General features: G+C 46.2%; 1 protein-coding gene across 2 annotated transcripts in view; it reads right to left on the bottom strand.

Annotated features, from left to right (window-relative positions):
• BCR (BCR activator of RhoGEF and GTPase) overlaps positions 1 to 27,147 on the bottom strand; it is a 99,130-nt gene that overhangs the window by 32,417 nt on the left and 39,566 nt on the right. For both annotated transcript variants that reach the window (XM_071445602.1, XM_071445603.1), the window contains 7 exons: positions 20,071 to 20,255; positions 8,687 to 8,791; positions 7,995 to 8,180; positions 4,385 to 4,492; positions 2,944 to 3,004; positions 2,473 to 2,525; positions 1,989 to 2,129 (listed from right to left, as the gene is read on the bottom strand). In XM_071445602.1, the coding sequence (XP_071301703.1) occupies positions 1,989 to 2,129; positions 2,473 to 2,525; positions 2,944 to 3,004; positions 4,385 to 4,492; positions 7,995 to 8,180; positions 8,687 to 8,791; positions 20,071 to 20,255 (839 nt within the window). The remainder of the gene's footprint in view (positions 1 to 1,988; positions 2,130 to 2,472; positions 2,526 to 2,943; positions 3,005 to 4,384; positions 4,493 to 7,994; positions 8,181 to 8,686; positions 8,792 to 20,070; positions 20,256 to 27,147) is intronic.

Below are 27,147 nucleotides of genomic sequence, written 5' to 3'. Positions count from 1 at the left end.
GCTGGTGATTCATTAAAATAAAAAATGCATTATGCATTGAGAGCAGTCAATTAGGAGATGCAATCCACACACTGTCCTGTCACCCCAGGGGGAGCACCAGCAAGGCGAGTGGGAGGAAAGGATAAGTAGAAAAGGAAAGATTTACAGGCATAAACAAAACCCAGTTATGACCCCAAGCTGAGCAGCCTGTAGGAAGGAACAGCCATCACTAACCCACACAGAGTGGCTGGGAGCAGATTTGTGTTTCTGCATTACTACATGGAGAGTGAACACACCTACTCTCAGGACACAGAGGGTTCAACTGGGGCACTACTGCTTTGACAGAAGTGGGATATTGGTGCCAAATGACTAAAGAAAATATTCATGGTCAGATTCCCAGAGTGGAAGGGAAGTCCTTGTCTTCCCTGGGCTCAGGAAAAGCTGTGTGCAGTGAGGAAGGGCACAAAGGCTTCCCAGTCCCCTTAACACCCCCACAGCCCTCTCCTCTGGTATGTCCTCTCCCTCCCTCCCCACATCCTACCCGGAGTCACTGCAGGACCAGTGAGAGTGTGACCAGGCCTGCTGAGCCTGTGCCTCCCCTCCTGCTTTCTGAGACCTGACAAATACTGCTCCAAGAAGGCACCAGCAGGATCATCCTCCTGAGCCCCCTCCCCTGCCTGGGCTCTGGCACCTCATTAGGATTCTGCATGGCACGTTTCAAAGCCTGCATCCCTCACGGAGATGCTGACAGACAAGCAGAGAACACAAACTGCTCCCTCCCCTGCGAGGGGCATTCTAGCCTGTGCTTTCTGCTATGACTCAATCAGCAGCCACTTTAACGAGGCCATCCCCTGTCACTGAGGCACTGGTGACTGATGGCTCAGCTTCTGCCTCAGCCTCCAATTGCTCAGCCCCTCCTCTTCTTTTCTCAGCTGGAAGTGTCCTCAGTTGACAAAATGAGACAATGAGCAAGACTTGCAGGACAAAGTGCGCCAAATTCCCAGAACTGCAGCGTCCAGCAAACCTTTTGTCAGCTAAATATCAGGTTAACAGCTAAAAGCAAGCATGTTTAACTGTCAGGATTTGGGAATAAATCACGAAGGTTCACAGTATCTTAACAATCTCCTGGGCTTTGCAAGAGATGTTTTTGTACAGGGTAATTTGGGTCACTGCTGATCAGCCCATGTCTGGAATGCTGCCACAGCTCTTCTTGCACCTTTACTATCTGAGCTGCTTCTCTCTGTGTCCAATCTCCCAATCCTTCCCTCTCAACCCTTCTGTCAGTCCTGGCCTTTCTTTATCAGGAGGGACTGAATCCCTTTTTAATGGACTTACAAGGCAGCTGAATCAACCACTGAGGAATGCAGACTCCACCACAGAGAAGCTCCATGGTCTCCCTGCACAACAGTGCATGCAGGTGAAGGATCTGCACATCTCAGACCTTTCTGGGTGCAGTGCAGCTCCCTGCAGAGCTGAAAAGGGTTATATTTATTACACTCCCAGAGTCAATCATCTCTCTGGCATTCCCAACCCATTCCATTTGTTTTGCTTTCCAGTCATATTTACAACACTCTCCTTTAGAATAAAGATGCAGAAAATTAATTTTATGGTGAAAATTAAGACGCTGGAAAACAGCTTTTCCTAATCTTTCATGACTTCTGATGTTCCCTCAGCTTTTTCTCCTCCTAGGCTTCCCATTTGGTTCCAGTTTGCAGGTAAAATACAAACCCATTTAGTGCATGGCAATGTGCATCATAGGAATTACGTATGACAAATGATTATAACAATGCTAAGGACAAAACTCTAATCACACTTTTCCTCTTGGTTTCCAAACTGTTTTCTGAACAGAAAACAGAGGGAGCTGTACCACATCCTTTAGAGAACAAGGACATTGGATAAACTGTATCTTAGCAACAAACAGCTTAAGAGCATAACTTCCTAGTCAGCTCTACAGAAAAGACATAACCAGTATTTAGAAACTGAGAAAATAACAAGACAGGAAGACTCACCTCCCCTTTCTTTACAGTCATGGACTGCCTGCGAGGAGTGATCTCCTCGTTGATGCTGGAGAGGAAGTTCTGTGAGATCCGCAGTGCATCCTGCAGCAGGGGGTGGTCAGGGTGGCTCACAGGGGTGTGCTTGAGCAAATCCTGACAGAACACAGACAGAGAACAGTCACAGGCAGCACTGGATGGCAGCAGAGCCCGAGCACCTACTCAGAGCTGCAGGACAGGATGCTCCAGCTTCTTCACACAGATGAGGGCAAGGCTTTATCTCTAGATAAAGATAAAAATACCCTGCACTTCTTGGTGACACCACTGCAAAGATAGCAGCATCCTACCCATAGACTCCATCTCCTTGGTGTAAAGGGAAGTGGCTCTTATGCAGCTCAACAGGTTTATTTTTGCAGTCCTGCAGCTCCATGGAAAATCTGAAGGTCAAAGAAAATAGGACAGGGGTCTGAAATTTGAAAACTCCCCTTCAGACACTTACATGCAGGACAAGTGTGCTGCGGGTCACTCGATCCACTGGCTTGTACAGCAGAGCTGTGGAAACAAAGCAGCAGGAATATCAGGAAGTGTGAGTGTGGAAGCTCCTTCTAGCATGGGCTGTCTTCCACTCATGTGCACAAACACAAGCACTGTGGAACCTGATCTTGACCAGGCTCTCTAAATGCCCCCATAAACCCATCACTGCTGGAGGTTGCATTTGTGCAGATGCTCTCTTAAAATCACAACAGCCCAGTGGCTGGGCAGGCTTTGCACAAAGGCACTGCTGAGGTTTGAAGCCAGGAGGCACTTCCCCATGCAGGCAGCCTACTTAGCAAAAAGGAACTGACTTCCCAGGCAGAGCCAGCAGACCCCATAACTTTCCAGCATTAGAAAAGAAAAAGAGAGGGTGGAGGTTTGGCAACAGCCTCCACACAGTCCTGACAGACCAGTCTCCTCTCCATGGATCACTCACTTTCCAAGGAATTTTTTGTCGTCTGATCTTTAGATTCCTTTGTGCTTCTGGCCTTTAGATTCTGAAAGAAAAAGAAAACCCCTGTAGCAGATGGTGAATCACCTTGAAATGTCACATGGGAACACAACAGACTATCTGCTCCTCCAGGGGAAGGCCTGGGTGTGAAAGGAGGAGAGCCCTACCACAGTTCAAGTCAGTGATGGAAATGACTTTCCTTCTTGGTAAATGCACCACTGCCATGTCACAGGCACCCCACACATCTCAAATATTAAGCAGTGTTCTTAGGAGCACCTGTCAATAGACATGCAGCAAAGCAGGGAACCACCTACAGCAATGGGGATGGGGGAGCTTTTAAATCACCTGCAGAAAAGAGATGTCCATAAGCACACAGCCACTGCCAGCAGCAATAAATAAAGTACAGCACTGGCACTCAATACCCTCAGGTTACACTTCTTACTCCTGCACTCAGAGCTGGGTGACCTTGGACACGTCAGCTCTTCCACAGCAGCACAGAACACTGTCTGTGACTCTGCTCTCTGCCATGGGCCATGCCATGCATTAATGTGCTCAGCTCCAAAATTCTCACCAGGACACAAATGCAGAAGTACCATCATTCCAAACACAGTAGATACTGGCATGATTCAGAATTATTTGTCAGAAACAGCAAAACTGAGAGATCATATTTTACCTCTTTCTCATAAGTCTCAAGGGACATGTGATATAGAATGTACTCAGGAGTTTTCTCAGAGCACTAAACGCCCTCAGCTCTGATGATTTATCTGATTGTTTTTAAGGAGACACATATGAAATTCATGTTTTCCTGGCAACTGAGTTCTTCAAGAAATAACCACTGCAATATAAAGAGTCAATGAGACCATGCACTGCAGGGAAAGCTGATGGTCTGGGAAGCCTGAAAAAATATTCAAAATGCTTTGAGACAGGTACTCCTCTGTCAGGGAGGAAATCAGAGCAGGCCGAAGAATAGCATTATAGATTTATGGTTGACACATTTGCCTTTTTCATGAGAGAATTACCCTCTCCTCTCCATGCCAGTGAAGCCTGCAATCCCACTGACAGGCACAGTGCAAGCCATTAAGGATGGCTTTTATACCACAGCCAGAATCATCATTAGCAAGAGAAACATTTGACAAACTCACATAGAGCTTTCCCTTCTAGTAATGCATGAAGGTGGCACAGAGCTGGAGAAGTTCAAAGCAAAGCCAGTTTCTAGCAGATTCCCTGGGTGGGGACAGCACACAAAGGCTGTGTCTGTGACCAGCCCAGGGTACAATTCAGTGTAAGGACACGAGCTGAGTCTGTGGGAGCTCCCAACTCCTCCAGAAGTCAGGGCTGCAGAGGTACTTGGAGAACAGACAGGAGTGACATGGCAGGGCATTAGTCAGAGCCAGACAGCTCGTGTGTCTGAGCACCGTGACATTACCTCAGAGATTTCAGCAAACTGAGCATTGGCTTGGCAGCATTTCTCTGCTGTCTCCATGGCAACCTCATAGTTATCCACAAAGGCCCGGTACACTCCCAGCTGGCTGGCCTGCAGGAAGCAAAACAAAATATTATAAATGCTGGGGAAAAAGACAGTTTGGGATGGTCAGGCTTGGTATCCAGTGACCAGGTCATGTTTCCTTCACACCAAACAACTGCAGGGAATGCTGAGCAGGCCCAGAATGACATCTCTGACCTCTCAACTTTGTCCAACCAGCACTGCACCCAGTTCCACCCTATGCTGAACAAGTTTACTTGTGAAGGATGTGAAAACCTATTAGAGTGACACATCCTTATTTCTGACATCTATTTTCCCTTCTAAACTGCCAGATTAGTATCTATTAATATTGCAGCTCATTGATGTAACTGGAGCTGCTGGCTTTTTGCCACAACCTATGAATCAGGGAGGAATGATTCAGCCCAACAGCACAAATGTGACCCCAGTAAGCTACTTGTTGGCCTTTGCATGGTGGATAGACTAAATCAAACCCAGATATTACCCATATCTGCCTTAGTGAGCATTATTATAAGGGCAGCAGAGGGCTGAAAATGCAGAAGAGAGCACATTCTGTTTGGATGGCAGTGACTGGGGCACTAGGTGACAGAAAACAGCACTTTTTTCCAGCAGAAGGAATATGGAATTGCTCCAGAAGAGGATGGAACAGGCCTCAGAGAGCAGCAGTAAGTCATTATTATCAGAGTCTTAGCACTGATCCCGTTTGCTGACTTAGGAACTTGAGCCATATTCATGCCAGAGAACACAAGATCCAGCCTGGGAAATCCCTGGGTAGGCTCCAAGCTTGTCTGGAGTGCAGAGCTGGCTTTGTGCTGCAGAGCTGCCAGGCTGGGCTGGGCACACCTGAGGGCAGCAGCCAAGGGTGCAGCAAGGGGACACTGCAGGGGCTGCACTCACCTCAGCACTGCTGCAGCAAGAGGCAGAGCAGCAACTTCCCCACTGCTCCTTCCCTCTCCTGCTCCCTCTCATAACCACTGTGCTCCCCACTCTCTGGGGAGCTTTGTGCCAGAGGTGATGGAAGACAAAAAGCCAGTCCCAGGACAACATTCCCTGCACAAACTCAGCTAACAGGGCTGAGAAAAGTGAGCTATTTCCTAGGAAACATTTTACTGAAAGACTAGAAACCAATCTCAACCCTTACACAAAATAACACAGTTATGACTGAGGCTGAACTGTGCCCACTTACACCAGGGATGACCCCAGCAGCATGGAGAGAATGAGAGAGAGAGAGAGAATGAGAGAGAATGAATCTGTATTTGCCACTGAGGCACCATCCTGTGAAGAAGCTGCTGTCAGAATTACTGCCCATTTGCAGGGTTATGCCATTCAGATTTGGATGATGCCAGCTAACATGGCAGAGCTTTAAAGTTTCTCCATTCCCATGCAGCTCTTTCATTTCCTGCTACTCTTGAACAGTCTTTCTAAGCTTTCATTTTCCTCCTCTGAATGTGTCATCACAAAGACATCTTTTTCATTAAAAACTGAGCTTCCAATGAAAGCAATAATGCTCACACACCGTTTTCATGCTGATTAATTTTTTTTTCAATTAAAAAGAACTCACTGAAAATTAAACAAGAGTTGGTAGAAATGGTTGGCTTTTGGACATTTTTTGTTTCTGAGGCCTATCTGTGAGCATGTTTGCTAAATATGTCTTCATTTCTAAAAAGAGCTCTAAAGAGTTTCCTTTCTAGCTGTAAAAAAATATGCACAATATATTCTCCAAAAATGAGAAGCGTATTTCACTCCCACACGCCTGGCATCTTTTCTTTTTCTCAACAGGAAAAGGTGTAATAACAGTCAATTTGATGTTGCAAATAGATCATGCTTTGTGCCAGAACACACAGAATTCTAAAACTCTTTGCATCCACTATCTGTAACTTCAATCTACTGTGCTGTTTTTTGCGTGAGTACAGAAAATTAATGTCCCCAGGGACATTTGGATATTTCAGTGTTTATCATCAGGCTGCATGACATGACCACGAGTAAACAGTCTGCTCCAGAAGATTTGATGTACATCCAGTGGAGATGCCTTATAAAGCCTGATGTTCTTGCTGTCTGTCTCATCTTGCTGCTTCCCAGTGCCTGCCAGGAGTTATTAGCTTTATCTCATCCAACAATTCCCACCACTGCTCTACCAAAGCACCTGAAACTAAAGCTGCCATGCCAGCTCCAAGCCTCCTGCACTAGGGCAATTTGTTCCTTTGTTTCCAATGCTAATCCAACAAAATCATCAATTCTGTCACAAAGGCAGAAAAATCAGGGGAATGTAAGAGCAGAGGAAGGGCTGAACTCCTGCACCCGAGATCAGCCAGCACCAAGAAATGGTCTGAAACAAAGGCCTGAGTGTGTGTGCAGTGAGTAGAGGGCTGCTGGACAGCCCTGCAAGGAATACCTTCAGCTCTTCTCCAATTAGTGCTATTCCCATTGCTGCACCACAATTCCAGGGCAGCTTGTGCCACTTCCAGCAGCTTCTGTGTCTGCTCCAGCACCCAGCAGCAGCTGGGTTTGTCCTCTCAAACCAGCTGCTCAAACTGCATACCATGAACTATTCACCAAGGCACCAACGTGACCCCTCCTGGCTAAAACATGCTGGCAGGGAAAAGCAGATTCCTGGATTTTCATCTTGAGCTGCTGGCATGTACAGAAAGCATCATCCTCCAGGCCAGCTCCCCCTGCTCCACAGGGGATGGGGCTGATGCTGGGCTACACAGCTGCTAACAATTGATGGACCCTGGTAAAGCACACTCCCCAGCCAATAAACCCCTCACTGGAATGTCACTCCTACCCTGAGAACCAGAGGCACCTCAGGAATGCAGAGCTTCTTTTCTTTTCTAAAAAGGAAAAAACAGCTCCTTTAATCCTTTGCTCTCTGCACATGCTAGGGGAGAGGCTAAAGGGGCCAAAAAAACCTCCTAGAATGCAAACAATTTGTCATCTGGCTCAGAAACTCAGCAATTTTAATTCAGCCTCAGGAATATGCTGTATGTGTCTTTGTCCTTTTCTGCACTCAGAATTTTGTTGAGGTTGCTTGGAGGATTCTCAGCTGCAGGTTGACTACATCAGCATAACAGCAAGGGGAACAGAAAGGCCAGGACAGTGGCAGAAAAGCAAAGCCAATGGTGATGACCAAAAATCAGCAAAGCACCAGAGAGAGAGGGAAGGATGAGTGGGGGAGTTCCACAGCAATGAGGAACACTTCACTGCTGGTTCAGAAGTTCACTTGGTAATACTGCCACTCTCCATCTACAGGAAATGCTTTGAGGACTCTGCAGAAACTCTGGAGATTCAACATTTATGTGAAATTCTATTTATTTTACCACCAGAGCTTGCTGCAGTCTTCAATTAAAGACAATGAAAGAGCCACTTTTGCTGTAGGGCCTCCACTGCAGTGGCAAAGTGAGGAGGTGAGAAACCTCTCATCTATTCCAGCCACAGACTCTGATCCCTTTGGTGTCTGCAGCCACCAGAGGGAACCTCCAGCTCCTGTGAGATGGGTGAGGGGTAGCAGCACCTTTGGTGATGGCAGCTGACTCACCAGCTTTTGGAAGAGGTCCCCAACACGCTGCTGGTGACTCCACTGCTGCACCCGGGGAAAGAGCCCATCATAGAATTCCTTGTGGATCTCATAGAGCTCAGGCACTTTGAAGAATATTGTCTCAATCTGCTGACTGGTCAGCACAGGCTGGGAGGTGGTGGCAGCAGCTTTCAAAGGCTTCATAGGCTGAAATGAGGAAAGAAAGAAATAATTATAAATAAACTATGAGCATTCACCTTTGCCACACTGCAACACATCCCTCCATAGAGTTATTTTTCATCCTAATGAAAAGTGAGATCTGCATTGACACAACTCCTGAAAGCTAGACATGAACAAGGTCTCTCAGGAGGATCAGCCACCCCTGGTAGGTGGATTTTCCCTGGTTATTAATGCTGCAATTAAAATCCCTTTGCACTCCATTTCCCTGATCTCTGTCCAACAGTACAGCAACATTTAATAATTAGCACAGGATACCTAAAGAGAGTTCCTGGATACTGCCACATTAGCAACTCCCAAACTCTGCTCCATCCACTCCTTCCTGCAAGCCTCCCTCTCTACTGGAGGTGCAACAGGTACCTTCTGCACCCAGCAACTTGTAACCATGGCATGTGGAGCTCAGGGGAACTCTGGACAGGAGCAGCAGTGAAAATTCAAGCCCCAGTGTTTGCACTGGCACCTGGCCCCAGCCTTACCAGCAGCAGGGCCTCCAGGTGGCTCAGGTAGGTTTCCTCACTGGCAAGGATTCCTGACAGGACCCATTTTCTCATCTCCAGGCCTTTCTCCAGGTCTGGCTCACTCTACAAAGAAGTTGTTTAGAAGAAAAAAAATTAAAAAAATTAAGAGCAGGTTGCAGGGAGAGTAAGAAAAAACCCCAAGAATGAGGACAAAGAGTACAAGACCATTCAGTTGACCAGAGCACACTTGCTTTTTCAATTTACTTTCAGACTAAAAACCAAAACATCCACTTGTGATGAGCATCTTGTTTCTAGAAATATGCAAACATAAAACACAAAAGAAAAACATAAAGAAAACATAAAGAAATTTTTATTTACTAGCAACTGATACCACTTAGATTATTTACAGTTTTCAACTGTGGTGTCTCAATTAGGTGCCCAGACCTCTTCACAAAATTCAAAACATGGAACTTAAAAATTCAAAATTCATCCTCCTAAACAAATGTTAGGGCCCCTTTTCTGTGCAATGCCCTCCCTCCCTCCCCAGGGGCTCTCCAAAGCTGTGTTTGTGAGCACACAGGATCTCTGCTCTGCCCTCCCCAGGTGTGCACAGCCTGACCTGGCTCACAGGGCTGCTCTTCCTCCCACTCCCCTCTATTCCCTGAATTATTTTTCAGTGCCACCTAGCACAGTGCCTGTTGTTAGTGAGAGGATGGAATAACCAGCATGGCTTGGAATGCACATGCTGATTTTCTTACTGGGATCCCATGAAGGAGTTCTTCACCAGAACAAGTGAAGAAAGAGGGGGGGAAAGGCCCCACATAACTGCAATTCAAGGGCTAATGGGGAAGACTTGCATGAAGTGGGAAGAGAAGCAATAATCCCCTCTGCTGAATTTCAATTATCCTTCTTCTCAAAACTGTTACCTGAAAAGTGTTTAACCTGATAAAGTGGAACTGAGTCTTTCCAAAAACTCTAGAAAAAATTGGCCAAGCAATAAAGGTTATAAATAATGAGAAACATCCCCCTTTTACAGAGTCCTATTCCCAGTTCTTTTTATTTCTGTCATTCACAGAAATAGCATTTTAAAACTCTTGCAGCCTTTTTATGTTGTTAAATGTCTCTAAGAATAGAGTCAGAAGTTGGCTCTGAAAGGGTACGTGCTTTTCAAGGGATTTGGGTAGGTTTTTTGGGGCTCCATCCTACTCTTAATATCCAGAGGAATCTTCAGCTTTTGATTTCACAGTGGGAGGATCAGGAAGCAGAGCAGTACACTCCACTCTAGTGACTGAACATACAGCCCTACAGCTGCCCCCCAAAAAGCTCCACTTAGTTTAGGGTCCTCTGCAGATGTACAGATGAGGTACCTGGGCTAGAGGTTCAGTTTGCAGGAATTATCACATCCTGTGACTTTGAGCCTACGCACAACACAAAGAAAGAAACAGATCCTCACGCTCCCAGATATTTCTGGATTCTGTCTCATCAATAACCAGCCTGATTTTCAAACAGTTTCATTAAATTTCACAAGCTGTATTCTAGCCTAAAAGACTTGCAGCAACTACTTCGTAAAAATTTTGCAAGGTGTCAAATGCCACCACCACCTCTTAAATAAAAGTGGCAGACAGAAGCTGTTCTAAGGAAATGAGTAAGATTTACACACACATTAGGTACTACATGGAAAGAAGAACTTCTCTTTGCAGCCCACCCTTCAGTGGCATTCAGTAAGAACCACAGTGCCTTTTAAAATCTTGAAAGGGCATCTCAAAGGTGGCAGAAATTTGTAATTCACCAGTCAGTGTTCAGAAGACTTCAGAAGAACACAAGTGACAAAGTCCATGGTAAAATGAACACTGCACCAGACTGTGCATCCATGGCCACCTGTGTGACTGGCATGGAAATGTTCAACAGGGCTGTGACCATCCCTTATGCACTCTGTGCCAGGAGTGCCTGGATGCCCAGCTCATGGACACTTTGTAAGGCATGGTACACACACATGATCAAGACAGGCAGCCCCAGGATGGTTAACAAAGGTTGCCTTCATCCAAAGAGGAAGGGATGTGGCAGCCCTGGTGCAAGAAAAACACAATTGCTCTTGGTTTCCAGAGATTTCTTACAACACTTACAAAAGAAAAAGTGCAGCTACACAAAGAAGCATTGAGAAAAACTAACAGTGCTCTAAAGTCTACATTGCTGAGGATGAGGTAAGTGGTCAATATTGACACAGCACTATAATTATCTTTACCAGGTTCTCTTGGAGGAGGTGAGGATTTAAAAACCAGCTGGGTATGTTTGTAACATCTGTAAAGAGCAGCACACAATGATAAGTTACTGAAATGACTTATACTTGCCCATCACGACAGTGGCACACCAGTTTTCCTGCACTGAGCACTGAGAACAGTTTTCTGTTCACAAGAAAAAGCTTTAATTTACAGGCCAGCCCTTGCTGGGCACCGTCAGCTGACAGAGAGGCCTTTTCTGCCAGAATGTTCATTTCCTCCTTTAAGAGATGCACTTTCAGAGAGACAAACATCTCCCAGGACACACTGCAGGCCTTCCTTCCTGCCCATTACCACAGGGGCACTGTGCAAAGTCCACGGATTTGTCCTAAGCCTTTGTTAACAGGGGCATTTGTCCAAGTGTGATGCTTGCAGGAGTGCAGCCACAGGACCCGGGGCAGGCACTGGCTGCTTTATGCTCTGCACAGCAATTGCTCAAGAAACCCTCAGGGGAGTTGTTCCAACAAGCACAGGGCACATTACAAGATCTCCAATGCAGTACCTCGAATTTACATACAGCTTCCTCCAGAGTGAAAAGATGATCCCTGCTCCTGCTGTGCCAGGGATCAGTGCAGCACCAGGAGCTGCTCTGTGCATTGTGCTGCTGCTCCTGTTCCCTCCTGGGAGCTGTGTCCTGACAAGAGCTCCTGCTGAGGGAGGCCTTTGCTCAGTGTCAGCTGGGGCTGATGGAGCACCAGGAACATCTGGAAAACAGCCCCTGTGCTGCTTCAGCCTCAGGCTACTTTTAAGTCACACATGTTAAGAAATGTACTCCAAGACTCAGAAATTCACTTGGTGCCAAAATCAGGAGGAAGAAGAGTAAGTTATTAATTTGGTATTACAACATTCCTCACTTACAGACCTGGGAGCAGGCTCACTGCTCACCCAGACCAGCAGAGCAGTGAGCAGGCACAGACTGTGGCACTGGCCTCCCATGCTGCCCACAGCAGCCAAGCTGTGATGCACTCTGAGCCAAGGGTATTTCTGCTTTGCCTGTGTCTGGCACAGAAGGGGAACAAAGAGCAACACTGATTCCAGCAGCCTCACTGCCCTCTGTTCCTGCTCTCCAGCCAGGACAGCCAAGAGGGAACATCCTGGGCATTGCTGTCAAGCTTCCCACCAGTACAGGGAGACCTGCCAAGGCTGAGGACTCCTTTCCCCTTCCCTGGCAAGAAGGGAGCAGTCTGAAATCTTGGAGCTGCTTGTGGCAAGTGGAGGAGCTGGTACCACAGCTACCAGACCAAAGAGGATGGGGAAAACACACCTATAACCAAAGTGCAGATGGGATGTTCCCAGCAGGAAGTGGGAGCAGCCTGTATTGACAAACCCAAGCACTCAGCAGGGAGTGCCAGGTGGTCAGCAGTCCAGCCCATGCTTCCTCCCCAGCTTGGTTAGCCTGTTTTCCACTTGCACAAGTCTGACTGGTATTTCATGCTCTGACTGTCCCTGCCTCTTTGATGCCAGCATCCATGTGTAGCCTTTCTCCACTGCTCTCCCATCTTTTGGCTGCCTCTCTACCCACGTTTCAGAATAAAGCTTACAGAGCTGTACCAGGGCAGCACTCAGAGCATTCCTGTCTCCCTGCTGTGGGAGTTGTGAGGACCAAGCACCCAGCCAGACCTGAACAAACAAGGCATCAATGCTTTGCTTCCACTCCTCATGAACTACATTAAAAACCACCAAAACAATAAGGAAGGTGGAAAGCAGGCTACAGGAAATTACACAGGTATCTCAAGCCCATAAGATCCCAGTGTTCTCCTCTCTTCTCCATTGGCTGATGCTTTTTGCTATTCCAAAGCCTTAAAAACCAAAAGATTGAGTCACAGTGCAATCTTGCAACCTGAAGCACGGCCAGTGAGAGGGGTTGGAAGCTCTGGAGATATCAGAGAGCACATATTTGATATCTGGAGATATCAGAGAGCACATATCTGCTATCTGGAGATATCAGAGAGCACACCCTGGCCCCGAGCCATGGCTGGGCTGGATGTGTTTACAGCCTGTCAGCCTAAGTGCTGTAGTTTACTAACCAGCTTGGCATCCTGTGCTGTGCTCAATTACTGTGAGGTTGACATTCACCAGCTCCGAGCTTTAGACAGATTCAGCTCCTCCTGACTCTGGTTAAAGAGCTCAGGGCTTCCAGGTTCTTGTTTAAATTAACAGCAATAATTGTTTTCTTGCAAATGTTAGCAGAGCACAGATTAAGAATCCAGAAACCACAATATGTAAGGTTTTGCAAAGAGGTTGCTGCTGACACAGCTCTTTTAAGAGAATCAGGGATTCAAAGTGGGTGTTTAAAAGGCACTTTAACTCTTCCTTTGGTACAGGCTGTTCATACACCATGCAATGAATGTGTTCAAAGGAAGGTTTCCCATAAGGACAGCTCACAATCTCATACAGAAGCTGCCAGCTTACCAAGGGGAAAAACATTCTGTTCAATTTTTCAAGTGTAAATATGTTTGAAAGCTTCTGCTGGAGGTGTCTCATTGTCCTGGTGATATTAAATGGGGCAAATTCTGTAATCAAGCCAATCATGCTCCATGTGGGGAGGGGAAGCAGCAGGGAGAGGAGCCAACATTATTTATAACATCAGTACTGGTGTGCCAGCTCTCCTCAGGAAGGGCTGACATCCAGGCAGAGCCTTAAGGAGCAAAGAATTGGAGAATAAAAAGGAAAAGCTTCATCTGTTGGGGGTGGTGAGGGGAAAGTGACAGTAAAACAAAACAAACAAACCAATTCAAATACTGAGAGAAAGAAAGGATGATTAGGAAATGCTGGAGGGGGAAGGACAAGCTAGCAAAAGTAGCACCAAGAGGAGCAGTAATCCCATTTACTGTGTAGCTTCAGAGGTCAGCTTCCTGCATGCCCTTGGGACCAAGCTAGGAGCAAAATCCACAACCTGCTCTGCCACAGCCCTGCTCTTGCTGAGCTGGCAGACAGCAGAACAAAGGGATCTGATCTGAGGACAGGCAGTGGCTGCCAACCATGGCCACACAGCAGAAAAGAAAGGAGAAATTCGACCTGAAATCCTGTAAGTACCAGCCAGTTTCTCCCCCAAACAGAACAGACAGTAGGAAGTAGTGGCAGGAGTTTAGCACCCCTGCCTCCCTTGCTTTGATATATGCAAGAATTGGAAAGATCTGTTTTGTCACAAACTCATCTTCTAAATTCCTGAGAAGGGACTCTCCTCATTTCCCGGGGCAGTGGAATGAGCTTTGCTTTCCCAGTGCCTGCCCTGGCCCCTGCACAGAGCCCTGTGCACACCCCTGAGCTGCCTGTGCTGGGGAGCAGCCTCCAAGGCCTTTCCACTTCTGCAGCCTCTCCTGGCTGAGGAGCAGCCCAGGGGGGCAGGGAGTGAGGGTTCCCCTCTCCCAGCCCTCTCTGGCCTCCAGGCTGCCAGCCACCCCTCCAGAGCCCTTCTCCTCTGCAGGGTGTCACTCACTGAGTCTCCTGCTGTCCCTACCCCTTCCTGTGGCCTCACACTGTACCAAGCTCTCCCTCTGTCCTCCTCTAACTGTATCCAGGTATTTTCTCTGCTCTTCACCCTCACTGCATGGAAAGGCAGACACATTCTCTCTCTCTCTGGGAGTGAATTATCACTATTTTTTACCAACAGTCTGACACCTTCTGAAGCTACCAGCACTGTCTTATTTGGCAAACATTTGGGCTGACATTTTCCAAGAGAGATTCCCAGAATTTCTGTAAAGTTCAATCATAACAGTTCAGCTGCTACAGAAAGGAAGGTTTGGGAAAATTAAATCTCTCCTCAAGTTAAATAAACAAACATCTTAAGCATTAGTGGAACCTATTTCTCCTTTTTCCATGGTCCCTGTAGGCTTGCTTGAGAGCAAAGTTTGGCAAAAGCACTGGTTTATGGCAGGACATGCATCAGCAGCCCAGCCTGAGACTCCAGAAGAGCCAGAAGAAATGGAGCAAGTTGGGTCAGACTCTACAAACATTTGTTAGGACCTCCTCTCCACACAAATGCCAAGTCAAGGGCTGCTGGGACCCACACCACAAACAGCTCTGGTGCCTGTCCCTCTCTGGGGCACACACAAAAGCAATGCCAGAGCAGCCTTGGCCTCCTCCTTGGGCAGCAGCAGCTTGGGCAGTGGGCAGGGAACAGGGGGAATGGGAATGCTCCAGGGAACAGGGGGAATGGGAATGCTCCAGGGAACAGGGGGAATGGGGATGGGGGAACACCCCAGGGAACAGGGGGAATGGCAATGCTCCAGGGAACAGGGGGAATGGGAATGCTCCAGGGAACAGGGGGAATGGGAATGGGGATACCCCAGGGAACAGGGGGAATGGGGATGGGGGAACACCCCAGGGAACAGGGATACCCCAGGGAACAGGGGGAATGGGGGAATGCCCCAGGGAACAGGGGGAATGGGGGAATGCCCCAGGGAACAGGGGGAATGGGAATGGGAGTGCCCCAGGGAACAGGGGGAATGGGGGAAGGGGAATGGGGATACCCCAGGGAACAGGGGGAATGGGAATGGGAATACCCCAGGGAACAGGGGGAATGGGGATACCCCAGCTGTGGCTGGAGTGGCCCAGTTTGCAGGCAGAGCAGGCAGCATCTCCTCATCTGCTCAGGAGATCCAGGTGGTAGGAGGGAGTACAAAACTGCCCAGGGGCAAAGTGTAAACACCACAAAGCTCTGGAAGCCAGCTGCAACTCCAGAACGTGCTGGGAGTCCCCCTACACACTGAGGGAACAGCAGGAAGCTCCCTCACAAGCAGTCCAGGAGGTTTCCCTTCATTCTCTTCCAGCAAGAGACCCTGCTGCTGGCAGCCTGCACTTTCTCCATGGGGGCTGGACAGAGCAGTGAGCCCTGATGTGCTACCCAAGCATGGGCCAAGCTGCTCTAGGGAGGTGGAAGAACTCAGACAAACTCCTGGCAGAAAATTACACAGCCCAGAGCAAGCCCATAAAAGAAGTCAAAGCAAAATGCCCTCAATATTCAGTTAGCAAAAATGCAGCTCCCAAGAGGTCTCATGGATGAGGCAGATAAACATCACAGCAGAATGCTGCAATGCCTGTGTGATGATAAGTGAATTACTTAGATTTATATTTATAAAAAATAAATTTAAAACATCAGTTTGCTACATTTTCCATTTTCTGGGTGTCTGACTGAAGTGCAGTTAACTCTTGGCTGCAAAGTGAAATGAAAGGAATTTTACTTTAATGTGAAGAAAGCTGTGCTAAAAGTCAGAACCTGGTTTTGCAGAACATTACACACCTCACATTAAGCACCCAAAATGAGCAGATGCTTCTCCCATAACCTGTCTGCCCTGATTACCTGTGGTTAGTGAACATCCCATCCTCTTATCTCACAGGAACACTGCAGGACAATTAAGACCTGTGTGGCATTCCAGCTGTACCTGGACTTCATGGAAATGAACACTCTTGTACCCAGACTGGAGTTTGCAGTGTCCTGTAAATAAGGTGCAGCTCTGGAGATGAAATATTGAATCCAGTGAGTACCATTCACTGTATCCACTGCACAAGAGCCCACAGGAAAGATGGGACAATTGAGTAATTCAAAGTTATCATAATGATTCAAGAATTCTTGACTTTACATGCTCCATGTTTTGCCATGGTGCATGCAGTGCATGCATTGTGCTGCTGCATAGAGTTCACTTCACTTCCAGACCCTGGTCATAAAAATAATCTGAAATTTTCAGAAGTAACTGCAGGCACCTCAGTTAAAAGTAAAAAGGGCAAGAAGACAACTTGAAAAGCAAACCCATCTAAACAAAACATGTTTTCTGCTAATCAAGTTTAGTACAAAAGAAAATGGAAGAGACATGTCCTGGTATTTCTGGTCCAACACATGTTATGTGTTTGGCTCAGCAGTGTGTTTGACACTTGACTTTGTTACTGATGTCTTTTCCACTAGAGCTGAAAACACAGCTCAGCAAAAGCCATCTCACAGCTCATGATGATTGAACTTGCTTAACTTGTTTGGGAAATACCTGGACAGAAATTAAGTCTCTTTGTGCTTGTCATGGACTGCCCAGGGACTTCACCTGTGATTACAGACAGCATCAAGTGAAGCAGCTGAGGTTCATGATTAGAAGTCCAATCTGTATCAGGACACCTCTAGATTTTGGAAGCCCTAAAACATCTTTTTATTCTCAGAGAAAATAAAGCAGCAATTTATGTTAAAAATTATTTTTGAAGAAGCAGCCTTCAAGCATTACTAAAGTAATTTTAAAATTAACTGCTGTTAAATGCTTATGAGGCAATATTCAAACAAATAAAGTAGAAGATTAGCTATTAGGCAGTGTCTCCTCCAGGCCTCCAGTCACTGTCATAACTGGTTCTTTGAAGATAACTCTCAGCCATGTGGAGTCACACACTGTTTTTTCCTTCATCATGAGAAACATAACCTGAAAATCTCAAGCCAATATTAAAATGGTTTTGGAGCTCTTTGAATTTACTAATGATAATTTCTTCACTCAAAAGCCTCTTAGATATCACAAGAATTCTCATCTTGAAAGATAAGAAAGCATCTCAAAATGAATACACTAAAGCATAAGCAGCTAACTAGATTCTACACTTTACAGTCAAATAAAATTAAGCAAACACCAACAATATATTTACTTGATAATGCTTTAGCAGATCTTGACAATGAATTTTAGAAATGAGAAAGAACAAGGACACTGTTTCAGGAAGGATTCTTAGCCCAGAATTGATGCTGGAAGATGCAAGCATAGCTGTGACAGTAACAACAGAGAGCAGCAGGATGTGGATGATGGTTGGTGGCACTTCCCAGACTCTCCTTTTGATGCAAGATAAATAAAACTGCCTGATAATGGTGATGGTGTTGATTTACATGTACACTGATATCTCTAAAATATCCATAATTATCTTCCATGATATCTTAATTAACAGGAAGGAACAATATAAAGGCAACACAGAAGTTAAAACACTTGGAGGAGAGATTTCAAAGTGTCATTTACAATGGGGGAATTCAAGATTGTTTGGCACATTTTCTTTGAAGTACTGTAGGAAGGAAGTGACAGTTGTCTTTGTGCTATTGAACATCTTTATGAATGATTTGGGGAACCCAAAAGTTTGAAAAAGACAAAAATATTCAGGAAGAAAGTAACTTGGGACTCAAGTGTTCTGTAATCTATTGCAAAAGGATAAAAAGAAACAAAAGGTTGAAAGTCAAAGAGACAAATCCAAGCTGAAACTAAGACATTTTGGACTGTGAAGACAGCAGAGCCAAGAGTTCTTCACCAAGGCAGGCAGATGTCCCACTCCCAAGAATATTGTAAAACCAAAAATAGAAATTTTCCTGAAGTTCCAGCTATAGCCATGCTACTGAACCTGAAACGAAAGCAAAGCAAGGCAGACTGCAGGGCCATGTTAAGCCACAGGTCAGGCAAGGCAACTCCTTCTGTATTTTTAATCAATGATAATTGATGATACAGACAGTTATTTACTGAATATCAAACCCATTACGAGCAGTGGCCATCTCCCAACCAAAGTCACCATTTCAGAGCTGGCACTTTTAATTCTTTGTATTCCATTTTCACAGGGTGAAGGAAAGATCTTCCAGATGCTTGATCAAAACCCTTAATCTACCCAAAAATAACTTTTATTTTCCTTGTAACAGGCAATGACAACTGACATGCAGAGACGTATGAATGTGTTTCATTCCACAGCTTCCTTTCCAAAATATCTGCAATTTAGAGACCCTCTCAACTGCAATTAGTCACCAGTTCTCTCCACTAAAATGCACAAAGGGCTCAAAAATCATATACAACTATTGTATTTGCAGGGAAGCCCTGACGAAGACAGGAATGATGCATCTGACTCCATGTTCTCAGAAGGCTCATTTATTACTTTATGATACTATATTATATTAAAGAATGCTATACTATACTAAAGAATACAGAAAAGATACTTACTGAATGCTAAAAAGATAATAATTAAAACTCCTGACTCTTTCCAGAGTCCCAACACAGCTTGGCACTGATTGGCCAAAGAGTGAAAACAACTCCCAGCAGAATCCAATGGAACAATCACCTGTGGGTAAACAATCTCCAAACACATTCCACACCAGCACAACACAGGAGAAGCACATGAGGTAAGAATTGTTTCCCTTTTCTCTGAGGCCTCTCAGCTTCTCAGGAGAAAAATCCTGGGCAAAGAGATTTTTTCAGAGAATGTGAATGCAAATGCCACACACAGCATTGAGCCCTGAAGTCAGGCCTAGCATCAGCTAAAATGTACAATGTACAACACCAGGCAGTGCTTATCGTGTTGGGTGGTATCCTGTGGTGTTTGTGAGGGTCCCCAGGATGAGGTTAGAGATGAGAATCTGACTCCATGTTCTCAGAAGGCTGATTTATTATGATATTATACTAGACTATACTATATTATACTATACTAAAACTATACTAAAGAAAGAGAAAGGATCCATCAGAAGGCTTAACAAGAATGAGTAATAAAAACCCATGACTGAATCAGAAAGTCTGACACAGGTGGCTGTGATTGGCCATTAAGTTAAAACAATTCATATGGAACCGATCAAACATTCACCTGTTGGTAAACAATGTCCAAACCACATTCCAAAGCAGCAAACACAGGAGCAGCAATCAGATAATTATTGTTTTCATTCCTCTCTGAGGCTTCTCAGCTTGCCAGGAGAAAATCCTGGGCAAAGAGGAATTTTCAGAAAATATCATGGTGACTGTAGGGGGATAGAATATAAGGAAATGAAGATAGTGTAGAAAGTAATCTCACCCCTAAGGAGTTGCAGCTGGGCCAATTATCAAAGATTAGGAACAGCCTGACTTTACCAGGCCACAGCTGTAAGCAATGAGAAGAAGATGCTTTAAAAGAGTGGGGTGGCCCCTTGAGAGGGGAACTGGAGTCAGTGGCTGCTTTGTGAAGAAGAAAGAGCCAGTGCTGTGAGGAGCTGCCCATGAGAAATGCCAAGAAGGTGTGAAACTTTGGTGATAGAAGACAACAGCATGGAACTTTTGCAGTAAGATGACAACGGGTGACAATGTCCCACAGCACCGGCAGTCCCTGTCTGTCCCCACTAAGCCCAAGCACCCCTGGCAATGGGGCTTTGCTGGAGCAGGGAGGCAGGGGAGGACTCACAGATTTGGTGGATTCCAGGGAGCCCGAGGACAGCGTGTCGCGGCTGCCGCGGCTCTTGGAGCTGAGGTGGGGCGAGGAGGAGGGCGAGTCGTCGATGAAGGGCATCATGTCATGGTGCCGCCGCTGCTCCTCCGCGCGCTCCGCATCGAAGGCGTAGCCAGGCGGGGTCCCCCCGAACGGGGCATCTGCAAAACACAAACCACAACACGGGCTCTGCTCAGCCTGCACGGCCAGGGCGCAGCCCCACAGCCCTGGGGCCACTCATCAGGAAAGCAAACACACATCAAGGAGAGGAGCAAATATCACTCAATTCATGTTGACACCAAAAGTTCATTTCACTTATTCTAAGTCCTAAAAAGCAAAGTCCTTTCTTGCATTAGTTGTTGTTTAATTACAGCTCTTTCCTTCACATCTTCCTTCAAAAGCATTAACATCAGAATAAATGATTTTGCTGGCTCCATAAAAGTTGCCAGTCTGGGTTTAGGAACCTACTGGGTAACAGACTCTGGGTTTTCTGCCAATCAAGAGCAGATGATGCCCCTGCCAGTTTAGGTAAGATATGCAGGGGGATAGAATATAAGGTAGTATGGACTGTAATCTTACCCCCTAAAGAGTTGCAGCTGAGCCAGTTATTAAGGATTAGGAGCAGGCCTGATGTTAAAAGGCCACAGCTGTAGCCAATAAGAAGAGTGTTATAAAAGAGTGGATTGGGTGGTTGAGGGGAACTGGAGTCAGTTGGCTGCTGTGAGGACAAGGAAGAGTCAGTGCCTTGAGGAGCTGCCTACAAGAAACATCAAGGAGGTCTGAAACTCTAGCAATATGGAACCCTTGCAATGTAATGACAATAGAACCTTTGTAATATAATGACAAGATAGTAATACCTAACTCAGTTTTCCCCTAACTCAGGGGAGAACTGTAACTCTCTCCATACCTCTCAGCAACAAGAAGTGTAGCAAAGGTCCTGCATGTCAAGTGAACCAACCTACTACCAAAAATAAAATCCTAAAAGGTCCTCTTCTGTTGGCTGCCCCTCCTCCTGAGTAGCACAACTGCTTATGGCATCTTTAGTTGCTGTGTACAGACACTGCTCCACTCCAAAAATCTGTAACAAGGACACACACACACACTTAACAGCTCTTTTGCCATAAGTTAAAAAGCTTTTCATCTCTCTGCACAAAGAAATATTCACAGAGGAGCCAAATTTGGTGTCCACACAGTGACACTGCACCACGACCTCCATGGGCCTGTGAAGCACTTTCACCTGTCAGTGCCCAGCAATGTCCTGTGTGTGACAGGGACAGCCATGCACAGGCACTGCCCACAAAATGGCAGAGCTGTTCCTCCTCTTCTTCACAGAACGCCACCCTTCTCCCCAGACTGAAAAACAACCCCAAGGAGATAAGCTAGATCTGCCTTTAGAGAAGCCAGTGAGCTCATGGAAGACAAAGCCATCAAAAAAGGAAAAACAGTTGCACTTGAACACAAGTAGAAGCGAATTCTTGTTTTCACAAATATCCAGGTTCTGCTAAAATAATAAGCAGCTGCTGCCAAGCATACTAATAATCCTGTTATACATCACTAAGGCAGAGTGGAGGAGTAACATTTTAAAGCCCACTTTCCTCCCTCACAGTAAACTCAGTTAAAGCATGACTCATTTCAGTAAAAGATGTGAACTTTATGTGGAACAGAATAAAACTTGATCTATGTGGCTTTTTCAGGAGGGAGAGCTGGTCTGGGAATTTACACAAACAATATACTGAAAACCCAACAATAAACTCACTGTAGATGTGAGCCTCTGTCTCAGCTTGTACCAAATGCCACCCAGCTAAGTAACAGCCTGGTACAAGGCCCTGAGGCTGCTGAAGGGCTGTGACAATATTATTTTAACAAACTCAGTGAGTTTTATGTCACCCACCTGCTCGAGTTATTACCTTGTGCTCAAGCTCTCAGAGTTCCTCAAAAGACTTGTTAGGCTGTGCACAATCACAGCAACAAGAGGGAAGGTGGTATCTGTTCTCTGGAAGGAACTTTGGTCTAGATGTTAGAGGTTTGCAGAGTCCACAGCCATTCAGAAAACACCACATCAGTTGATTTGCTAAACAGCAGCTTGAATGGGAGTTGCTGAAACCAGGAACTTGCTAACCCAAGAAAGCTGTGATACACCACTGACAACTGGGGGTTATCCAAGGAGGAACATCAGTACTGGGCACTCCTGCTGGCCTCAGGCCCACTCAAGGCAGAGTTGCTTTTTCCTGCAGAAGTTTCTTCAAACTCTTCTTATCCAAACCCATTTCCCTGCACTCCTGCAGTAACAAGACCAAGTCCCTGTGTGGAAATTAAGGCAGGAATATTTTTTTCACTCCCAGTGCTCACTCTCAAAATGAATAGTTTGCTCCACTTTTGTTAGTGGGGGAGTAAATGCAGACTGAAATACATTAGCAGAAAGGCTTGCAGTGAATAACAGTATTTCCACTTTCCTCACTTTCTCCAGCTAAAAACCAGCTTCACACTTCTACCTCCCATAACATGTTCTGTCTCCTGCTGCACAGGAAAACCTTTACCTGAAACTGGAGGAAATGCCAGGTGGAGGATCAGCTCAGAAGGATATTTATTCCTAGGCTTGCAACAAGATTCAGTCTACTTTGAATCACTTTATCTCCCTAGCCATAGAAAAGAAACTAAGTCATCTCACAAATCTATCAGTGTCACAGACTGCTATGAGATCTGTTCATAAAGCCCCACACAGAATTTAAAACTTTATTTCTGTATCCTCCAGGGATTCTTCACACATTAAAAAGCTTAGAAGTAGTTATAATCCTTCTTTCTATTACTGCTGAATGCAGCACTGAAATCTACCTATGGAGATTTTAATTATCTCAAAGGCAAAAAGACCTTCTTACTTTTATTTGCCATTTTCCCCAGCAAAGCAAAGTGCCAGAGCCAGATACACACACAAGCCTGAGCACCAGGAACAGAGGTAGCCTTGTGTGTCTGTGATGAAAGAGCCGCTGTTGCCAGGGAAACTGGGTTATTCCCATCTCCTCAGCCCAGCACCCAGCTCAGCCTGCTCAGCCTCCACCTGGGAGCAAGGGAGCAGAGCAGAGACATCAGAGCCAGGAGCTCACCTGCTCTGACACTTCAGCTGCTCTGCTGCCAAGTGGAGACAGCACAAGGCAGCAAGAGCACCTGGTTTCTTAGCCAGTGTCTCTGCCAAGGGGAGCATTACGAGGGTTCTTATTCTCATTTGAGGGCCAGCCAGGCTCAGAGTTACTATCAACAACTTTGCCATCAAGGCCAGAGGAAGATGAACCACAGCAACAACAGCTAAGTGCTGACAAGAAAAAGGGCAGGCAAACAAGGGTGATGGGCTCCAACACAGAGTGCTGAGAGAGCACCTGAGAGGCACTGAGGACACAGCTCCACATGTGCTCTGCTTCTCACCTCAGCACCAGGCACAGCCCTTGCTCCTCCTCGGGCTAACCTGAAAGAGATCTCATCCCACAGAGAAGAGCAGCAGCTGTGACACACAGCCATGAGCCCTCCCAGCACACAACAGGAGTGTGTGTACTCCTGGCCCTCTGACATTCTCTCACAGCACCAGCACAGTGGGCTGTGAGCCACCTGGGGCTGCAGAGGCTCATCATTCATTCACCCATTCTGCACAAACCCACTCAAGCATTTACTTCCACCTTTGCTTCTGACAGCAACAGCCTGGCCTTGTTCAGCTTATATGAGCCTGTTCTAGCATTTCCCTCCTCAGTTACTGCTTCCATCCTCTCATCTTGTTTTTCATCTCTGTCCCATTTTCATCTTTTGTTTTACTCAAATATAATATTCCTTTCCTCTGTGACCCTGTCACCCTCCCCTCTTCTAAACTGCTTCCCTCCCTCACTGCTTCAAGTTTCACCTGGCTGGGGGTAAGGAAGAATCTAACAAATGTACAGTTACAAATGCACTGGCACTCAGAGAGAGCACAGCAACACTGCTCCCTTGCCCTGTTGCCTACACCCTTCCTGCTGGGTGCCACATTCATTCTTTGGAAATATGAAATCATAGACCTAATGTGAAAGCAGGAAGGGTAAAAGAAATTAACTTCTAAGTAAAAAGAAAGATTATCTGCATCTAATCCACAGGCACACAATGGTTGAAATGCACGTGTCATACTTTCACAGCAGCACAACATCCATAGCTGCTTGAGAGGCTTAGCAGCAGCATGCAGAGAAGATTCCAAGCGAGCTGTGCTCCAGCTAATCCTGCTAAAAGAGCAGTGAAGCCACAGCAGCTCAGACCTGCCTGCCTAAGTAAATACCTAGAATCCTGGAGGGGGAAGGGAGCTGCACATCCTGCCACAGCCCCACATCACTGTGGCTTCTTTGTGAATGGTACCACGGCTAGCACAAGTCTGTCATGTCTACACTCACTCCAGAAACATCCCCACAGCTGCAGAGCAGAGCAGAGCTCGGGCAGTTTGCACCCTTGTGTTTCTGTGCCAGGGAATGTGTGAGGCCATAGCTTGACAATGCATTGTCTTGGCAGCAAGAGGGTTTTAGGTTTCCCCCACCAAGCCATAAACCACTTCACTGCCCTTTCCCCTCTTATCCCCTTAGTTCTGCAACCCCACAGATGCCTGTGGTCCAGATAAAGAACTCAGCCAGCTCAAAGAAAAATATCTTTGACGCTTCCCTTCTAAGCTGGATCAGCTCTGTGATCTAGTTCATGGCTCAGAAATCCAAACTGGAAGGATACACACACAGCAGATATGGGGTGGGTACACTTAAAAGCTTCTACTGCAACTGAAGAACATATTAGCAAAACACTGCTTCATTTTCCTTCAGGCTGCAGCTCAGTCAGTTCCTGGGATTTACACGTGGCTGCTTTAGGGATAATTTACTGTAATGCAACACCCCCTTCTATTTTTATTTTTCCTTTGTAACCTTTAAGTCACTAATGTGCCTTCCAACCTTAGCTCCAGCTTTTGCATATCACTGTTTACTTGGTGATAAACAATACAGAAACATGTCACTTTATTTCTTAGTGCTGGCCAGGCTGCTTGGAGCAGGATCAGGGACTGAGGCCCAGTGCTGAGCCTGTCGAAGCACATCAGTGTGGATGGCTGTGAATGCAGTTGCCTGGGGAATACAGCACCATTCTCTACAAGATATAATAACTAAGCTATGGAAAGGTAAACATCTTGCTTATTTCTTTGACATATCCTGAATCATCATCTCCAAATCCAGGAAACAGCACACTCAGTATGTACAATTTCACACAAAACCGAGATCCACAAATTAAAATTATGGTGTTTCCCTACACCAGGAGCCTGTCCCCCAGGACACAAAGATCAAATTCAAAAGAAAAAGCACAGATACATTAGTCATGTCAAATCCCTACAACTTTATTTTTCTTGTATGGATGAAGAAAAGGCTCTGCTAGGATGCTAAACAGATTCAAAACAAGACTTGTTCTTCATCCTTTCTATCTCTTCTCTACATAAAGACAGTACACCTACATGAAAGGACGTTCAGTGAGCCCTGGAGCCCCCCTCATGTACAAAACCAATTCATTTAGCAACAAAAAGTCCCATTAATTTGTAATCTCATTTTTCAGTACAAGGTAAAATCAAAGACAACAGCATCCCAAGTTAGCTCCAAGCCTGCCTATGGGCTCAGACCACCTTTCTCCTTGAGGCACCCAAAGAGAAGCCAACTATCAGTGCTGACAGACTCTGAAAATGGCCAGGGGATGATCCCTCACACTGCTGAACAAGCTGACTGGAGCATGGGCTGCAGTGGAACACAACCCAGCTCACAGGAAACAGCCAGCAGCTCAAAGCCAGAGCTGAACAAGCAGCTTCACCCAGGCTGCACTATCCCTTCTGCAGGAGCCATCAAAGCCTCTCCAGGGAACAGGACAAAAAAGAAACAGCACCCCAGGAAGGGAGGTTCTAAATGCATTGCTGGACACTAGAATGACAACTGCAGCTTATGCAGCATGCAAAAAAGGAGTTTGTGAATCCAAAGGTTCAGCAGATTTTCCCACAATCACCAACACCCATTTCAGTTTTGCATCCTCTGCTCTCTCATTCCAGTAAAGTCATCTCTCAACCCTGTGGAGAGGCTGCAGGAACAAGACCTGTCACTTGGGAATTTTACACAATATTTCAATGCCTCCTAAGGGAGGGTGAGACTCGCATGTGAGTCAAGTGTGTATGTGCATGTACAGATTGAGAACTGCATCTTATTTGTGAGATGGAAGGAGAAAGCAATGGACCTTGCATATGGAAGCAGCAGGACAGCTGGTGGCTCTCTCCACCCTCCCTCCCCCGGGGGGATCCCAGGCCATGGATGTTAACCAGCCTCCAAGAAACTTCTGTCTCTACCACAGATGAGCTTTATCCCCATTGCAGACAGCGCTTTTAAGTCTTTAGGAGATGAATTAACTGCAGTCCACTTTTAATCTTTTAGGTGTGTCAAACCCAGATCATTAAACATCTAAAAAAGAAGATCAGAGTTCTTTAATCTGCCCATATATTTCATGAAGAGTTCATGCAGAGACTAGAGGACAGGTCTGATCTGTTTGCAGCAGTCTGTTACTAAAACATGTTGCATTTGCTCTCAGTGGTGTATTTGTGGGGACAGATTAAACATCCAGGCAGATCTAATGCCCATGCAGAGAGGTTCCATGATCCACCCATTATGTGAAAGCTGGGACTACTGAGGCCATTCTCCACCTCAGGGAAAGCCAAGGCATCCTCCCACAGGACAGAAGCAGCTGCTCACTACAGCTACTGAGAGTCATTAGAAAAATCCAGGAAGCTAACCTGATTATCCAGCAGAGTCCAGACACGACTGCTCTGTAGCATGCAAATTCCAAGGATCTCCCTTCTGCTAGCACAACTTCCCTGCTGCTCATCTTCCCTCCTGCCAACTGCAGGCAGCAGCCCTGGAGTGCTGCAGGCTGAGGAATCACCCACAGCTCACACCCAGCCAGGCCTGCACAAAGGGCACAGCAGGCCAGGAGCAGCAGAGCTGTAAATTCCCATCTCTCCAAGACATCTGACACTCAGAGCAGCTCCAA

Source organism: Agelaius tricolor, unplaced genomic scaffold (genome assembly GCF_023055355.1).
Source record: "Agelaius tricolor isolate 1412-34295 unplaced genomic scaffold, bAgeTri1.0.p SCAF_20, whole genome shotgun sequence".
Taxonomy (NCBI): Eukaryota; Metazoa; Chordata; class Aves; order Passeriformes; family Icteridae; genus Agelaius; species Agelaius tricolor.
Note: the sequence above shows the minus strand (reverse complement) of the source record. Positions and strands in the feature narration are given on the sequence as shown.